The sequence below is a fragment of the Mesitornis unicolor genome, unplaced genomic scaffold (genome assembly GCF_000695765.1).
Source record: "Mesitornis unicolor isolate BGI_N332 unplaced genomic scaffold, ASM69576v1 scaffold44668, whole genome shotgun sequence".
Lineage (NCBI taxonomy): Eukaryota > Metazoa > Chordata > Aves > Mesitornithiformes > Mesitornithidae > Mesitornis > Mesitornis unicolor.
Genome location: NW_010203341.1, coordinates 9552 through 16269, shown reverse-complemented (window position 1 = coordinate 16269; position 6718 = coordinate 9552). Strand labels below are relative to the sequence as shown.

The 6718-nt window shown below is 34.5% G+C and overlaps 1 protein-coding gene across 1 annotated transcript in view; it reads right to left on the bottom strand.

Annotated features, from left to right (window-relative positions):
• Nucleotides 1–1176: 1176 nt before the first annotated feature.
• Nucleotides 1177–6718, bottom strand: part of LOC104545512 (transmembrane protein 180-like) — a gene marked incomplete at its 3' end in the record, with an annotated part of 12162 nt that continues 6620 nt past the window's right edge. The window contains exons 5-6 of the mRNA XM_010190672.1: nucleotides 6141–6284; nucleotides 1177–1297 (exon numbers count right to left, since the gene is read on the bottom strand). Coding sequence (XP_010188974.1) covers nucleotides 1177–1297; nucleotides 6141–6284 — 265 coding nt within the window. The remainder of the gene's footprint in view (nucleotides 1298–6140; nucleotides 6285–6718) is intronic.

The window sequence follows — 6718 nt, the reverse complement described above, 5'->3', positions numbered from 1 at the left end:
CACAACTACATGCTGGATGTATTGGAGGAAAAAGAAGATGTCTTAAACAGGAGTATTGTAAACATGCTAATGTATCTTACCATTACAACATGAGTGAAATAAAGAGAGGATTCAATGTTTTTGAAATTTTGTCAAAAACCCTTTTATTTTATATAAATCACAAGATCCATTTAAAAGCTTAAATGAAAAAGATTTTTGTAAGAATTAATCAGAAATTAACTAACTTCAACTTGATTAACCAAAAATTAACTTCAACTGTCAGCACATCAAATGAGTTTGCCAATGTAACACTAGTAAGCAGGTAGTGTTTGATTCAATATGTGTGTGCTTTGTCCAACTAATTGAATACTACATCCATGCGCTAATATTTTTCTTACCACAATGACATTCTGTATGAAGGACTAACAATATGGTACCTTCGAAATAATTTTCCTATTTTAAGCCAGAAAACCGCATCTACCTAACACCAACTAGAGACATTTGGCAAAACAGTGAGGAAGTATGGAGCTTTTTCCATATCCAGCAGCATTTTATTGAATAGCATTTAAATCTTTTTCTTCTTTAGCCTTACACAGACTTTTACAGGGGAGTTAATTACTCTTGGCTCTTCCTATGGTAGCAGTCAGATTTGTGTTGATATTGGTCAGCTAGGCACCACCTAAATTTTTCCTCTTCATATCTCTGCCATCCATAATGCACATCCACCAGGCTCTTCCAGATTAACTTCAGAGATCTGTCATTTTATCACTATGGTAGAATTAATCCACCATCTTTCAGTAAGCTTAAGAAAATACAGTTCCCTTGAATTACAAGTGCTTTACCTGAATTACAGGTTTCCTTTACCTGATCTACCATATCCAGTCTTCAAAGTTGGAGTTAACAGTGACCAATACAAACCAGAAATTACTTTATTTAGTAATGAAGGATAAAGCCCATTAAAGACAAACAACTGAACTAGAAAAACCTCTGTGTAGGCTCAGCATTAAGGTTGAATGTGATCTGTGTCACAGTCTCCATAGACTGAAAAATGTGACTTTATTGAAATGGCTCAAACGGCACTTGGTCTAGTAGTCCATTTAATGTGATTTTGCTTTTTCACATTTAAAACGTTTATCATTCTTCTGTGGTAGAGCTCAGCAGAAGATCTACTAACCAACTGTTACATATTTAGCATACAGCTGCCATATGACTGTTCTGGATTGAAAAGGGAGTCCACGTCAGGATCTGTAGGATCGCAATGCACAGTGGAACCAGGCAGATCAAATAGAACATGGCATCATGAAGACCTAAAAACAAACTGGTGAAGAAGATGAAAACACAACTTTCAAGATGAAGAAGATTAGCATTCATGATCAATTCACAACAAATTTTTAAAGCATTCACATTATGTACATACATACAGCCTATACATGTTTACAGTGTACAATCGATTCTAAATAAAAGGTCTCATCTCAAATGTACTTCAATTATACTTTCTAATTCAACATACAAATATGTATTTTAAGTTGTTTGCTCCTTTCATAATAGCTAGGAGGAAATTAGATAATTAGCACAAAGTCCATTTTAATATGCTGTAGGCAATCTAAGAAATCCTGTTCACTACTTTAGTACACATCTGTATTATATAATATAGAAATAAATTTAAGCAATATAATCCAATTCTAGAACAGAGCATCTGAAAAGGTTTAGTAAGACTGAAAAATCTGGAAGAGGAAAAAAAGCAGAAAATGGAAGCAAACATTTTAATATGAAGTTACTTTCAGCTAAAATCTGTGATACTAGCTATCCCCATAGTGTTTTGTTATAGCTGCTGAGTGCTAGGTGGAAGTCATGATTAATTCACAAAATTCAGGTATGGTGTAAGGTGCTGCTTGAAATATCAAGCCTTATTTCATTTTGTTTTAAGATAAATGATTACAAGATAATATAAACCATACAAAGAATACATGTGAAATTAACACTCATTCTCATTTATTCTCATGGATGTGTGGTATTTCTTCATCTAAAGCTTCTCTAAGGAATAAGATAAAAGCATCAGCAAATATGGATCAAAAAACAAAATACAGGAGTTACATTAGTTCCCTTTTATGAACAGTATGGTCTCTGACAGCTCAAAGCATACATTTAGGCATTAATCTAATAGCAAGAATCATTATCTACTAGCATTCTGTTAATTATTGGATTCTAATTACTTAAATAGCAGGAAAGTCAACTCAAGCTGAGAAACAGCCCCTCAATGAACTTTCTCTCCATGAGGCAGTTTATGTTATTATTATTATTAATAATAATAATAATAATTTTCTTCTTAGCATTCAGGGATAAGATAGGAGACTCACAGAACACCTATGGACATGATCCAGAAAAACCTGAAATCTGTGAAAAAACCCTCTCATTGACTTGAGCAGGCTTTTGAATAAAATGTAAGTTTCTCTGAATCATAAAAGAATCAACTCCTGTCTCACTGTATTTAACAGAAAAAAATGCTTGCAACGTGCAGCATAGCCCAGATTTGTTCCTTACTACATACACACACAGTCATACAACTATCAAAATTTATCTCAAGTCATGCACACACGAGTGCTACAGAAGAAAACAGACAAACAAAAATCCAGACTTACAAGTGAATTACTTAATCACTTGGGCAATTGCGTTTAAGACTGGAAGTGTCTGCTAGACATCACTGGTCCATAGCAAATGTTTATTGGCAGTAACAATAATTTATCATTTGGATGTTGCTTACTGGCCTGTACTCAATTGCATTTTCAGTCCACCTACAAGTAAACAAGGGCCCACAGTATGCATACCGCTGTTACAACTACCAGCACTGAACTGTATGAGCAGTGTCAGCAAGGATGCCACAAGCAAATTACCTATCTAAAGATGAAGACAGGACTCAGACACAGTTAACAGAATGCTCCGGCTTCTACTTTCCCTGTTCTGCAAACTAAAGAGGATTGCAGTTTTCAGCACTAAATTATTCTGCATTTATACATGGACTTCATGAAGGACAAAAAAAGAAAGAACATCTGCCAAATCACACTGGTGCAATCCTGATTTGGTTTCATTGGAACGATATTGGTTTAAGAAAATAATTTTACCTATTGTACTAAAAAAACTTACTGCAGGAACTATGAAAAAATATCTATAGTACACAGAACAAGGAATGGGAAAATATTTCATTAACGAGTGGGATAAATCAAGAGCAGAGCTGATTTCATCACAATAACAGCTGAACTAGCAACTTCAGAAATGTCCATGTCTACATTTTTTGCACATGCAGGAATAAAACATACAGTCTTTCACTAAGCAGTCCTAACACCACTCTGAATAGAATGTAATATAGTCCAGTAATTAAATTTGAAAGCATCAACAGTTTAAAGTGCTTCCAATAAACAATGAAGAGTTGCTGTCAAATAACTACATTCTGAAGAACAAATTTGGAAACCACACTTTTAAGAGAAGTTACTTGTAGTTGCAGTGGCTCTCCAGAAGAGGGAGTTTTTTAACTAGGTATCTTTTCCATAGCGAAAAAGAGTTAAAAGATAAACCAAACCAAAAAAACCCAAACGAAATCAAAACAGCCTCACCAAAAAAAGCAACCAAACAAACGAAAAAACAGCAAGCCATATGGGGCACTGCTTTGCTACGGTGACAAACCAAAAGAAAGAAACCACAAACCTGGACCACTGCATTTTGCAAGGTATTGCTCAAATTTTAAGGATGTTTAAAAATACTTAAACTAGCTTCCACTACAAAATGTTTAACTGATGTGTAGTGAGCACATTCCCTAAGAAGCTTCAGTACAGATGAAGAGAAAGACAATCTAGGTCTTTGGAATGCCTGGTCTGATATTGTACTGGGATCCCTGTTCAGTGATAAGCATTTTTTTTAATTATTTCTGATAAATCTTAACCATCCACCTGGAGGTGTTATGATACCTCACAGTTGAAAGAAAAAGGGGACTGAATTTTCCTTTCTTCTAGACTTTCACTCTGTATAAACTCTCTTCACTGTCTTACCAGCTTGGGTGCCCTGCAGCATACAACAAACAGAAGCCACCAAAATGATGATGAACTTTTGTCTCAAAAGGTCTTCTGGGATAAGACTTTCACTCAAAATGTGCCAGTTGTCCTAATAAGCTGTTCAGGAATATGGTCTTTACTAAGGTAGAGAACATACATATTCGTCATACCTAATAAAGTGCTTTCCAGAACACTTAATAGATACTGCCAGCTTTGGAGAAAGAGGAAGGACACAGATGAGATTGTATTGGCGTGGGCAATAACACTTCATTATATATAATTCACACGTGTGAAATTATTATTTTTTTTCCAAAACAGTTTGAGCACATTTCAATGAATCTCCTGTATTCAGTTTCTGTTTGTCCCCAGACAGATTTGTCCTGAGGCAAGTGTATTTTAGCTGTCTGCCTTTGGCTGAAATCTGAGATCAGCTGATAGGGTTTAATATGTATAAGTCATTTTAGCTCAGTCAATGGTCTGAGTACATTGCCATGGGCAAACTGACTCCCTAGAAACAATCTCAAGCAGTTTGATTTTTGTGGACGGTATGTCCACACTGTAGTCCATTTGCAAAGTGCAAGACATGAACATCCAAACGTACATATACAGAAAACACATGCAGATTGCTTAATATTTAAGAAATTATTTTTGAAGGAATGGCCAAGAGAAATATATAGTGTATTTCAGGTGCTCTGTGATTAACTGGTCTCAGTTTTGTACCTTTATGCTTTCCTTGTCCTAGTGAAATAAATAAAATTTCAGCATGAATCAAGGGAAAATATAGGTTTTAAAGACTGAGTATTCAAAGTATTTCAACTCTATATACAAGAAATTTATTGTTGCTGTAGTCCAGAGACTACTTCCAGGGGAAGAAAAGATTTATAACTATCATGATTTAAAATCCATTCACAAAGGAATAATTTCTCTGATTGAAAGGAATAAAACTGTAGTTTTTATGTTTCAAATATTATTTTCTCTGAATCATCAAGATGAATATATTTAGCCCTCTCATATCCACATCCAGTTCAACCTACCACTCTCCTGTAAAAATCACTCATTTGACATTATAATGAGTTTCATGTCCTCTTTACATCATCTCACTGGCTGGCTATCTACAGAGTGCATTAAAATAAAATTAGCTCAAACCTAAGTCAGGATGCTCTTCTGAAGACTAACCTGTTGTCCTTTTATGTTAGGTTTTTCCTCATACTTTTTTTTTAAAATTCCTCAAATACAAAACATTCTCCTAGCCTTAGGTGACACCTAACCAGTCATTTCTCCTTCAAGAGCTCCACCAAGTTCTAGGTATTTTTTAAGGTTTCTACTGAAAATTTACAAAAGCTATGTAGTTCTCAGGATGTTCATGTTGTTCTCTCAAGCAAATCCCAATCAAGACTGATTTTTGCCTTCCAGTCCTAACTTCAGTTACTTCTTATGTTGCCACTTCTTCTTGTTGGTCATAAATAAAGAGCCTATGACCCTTTCAGTGTACTGACTCCCCATTAATTTGTTTTTATAAAAGCCCATGCATTTCCAATGTGCTAACTAGCAACCACAGCTTTATGTTGTGTATTAAGGTCTCCAGGAACTGCAATGAAATCATTAGCATCAGAATGGTAAGAACTACTGAAGCCAAAATTTTACTCTTACTTGAGGCAAATTCCCTTCCTCCAGTGATTATACTGCTTTCTCTCAAACAAAAATGTATCTTTAATGCAACCCTATTAGAATTATATATTTAAGGAAGTAGGTTTAAGAGATAAACACAGACACCAGGACAACATCAATTTTAATAAGAGGTATTAGGTGATCTCAAACATATTTTTTCTTTTTTTTGCAATAGAACAGGAGATAGTCAACTACTGAAATATATCCTTTATTTTTCAAAATTAGGTAGATATCCTTATGTGTATTGTTTAATAAACTATGTATTCTTTAAAAAAATCTAGAAAACATTTCTATTACTATACAGATTAAAAACAACTAGAAAATATTCTTAAAGCACTCTTATTTTTCAAGTGCAGTTGATGCAAACTAATTGCAGATTAATTTGCATTTTAGATGACAGGATTATTTCACATTAATTTCTATGACTTAAAGTATCCCTTTTGAACTCACCTTGGATGAGGTTGAGCAACATCATTATTCAGGTTCTCATATCCAAACTGATTTAGTATTGCAACCACAAGCATTGGAGCCAAAGACTGGGCAGGCTTGGTAAATAAAGCATTGGTACCAAAAACCATAGAGGAAAGCGGTGATCTAAAATATTCAGGGGAAAAAAACCAAACGAATACACAGCACAAACGTATTACTGTATTAATTACAATAGTAATTTTTTAAATCCTGTTAATATGCAAACACTATCATGATACTTAGCTCACACATTATAGCAAACAGATCAGTTATCATAATGAAATTTAATTTTTGTTGGAAAGAAAAGGTACTAAACCTCTGGGGTATATCTGCAGCTTGGCCTGCAATTCTGAAATGGGTGGCACTCAAATTCAACTTTGTGCACATTGAGTAATTACTGAAGTTAAGTAAGACTGGACAGTGCATAGAGAATTAATTACAACTTAAAACTTCACATACATGAGGCCAAAAAAGGAGGCATTTTGTTTCTTCATGAAAGCAATAGCTCTCACCTTTGAGGGGCAAGTCCTTTAATACAGTGGCCAGGATTGAATCTGCAC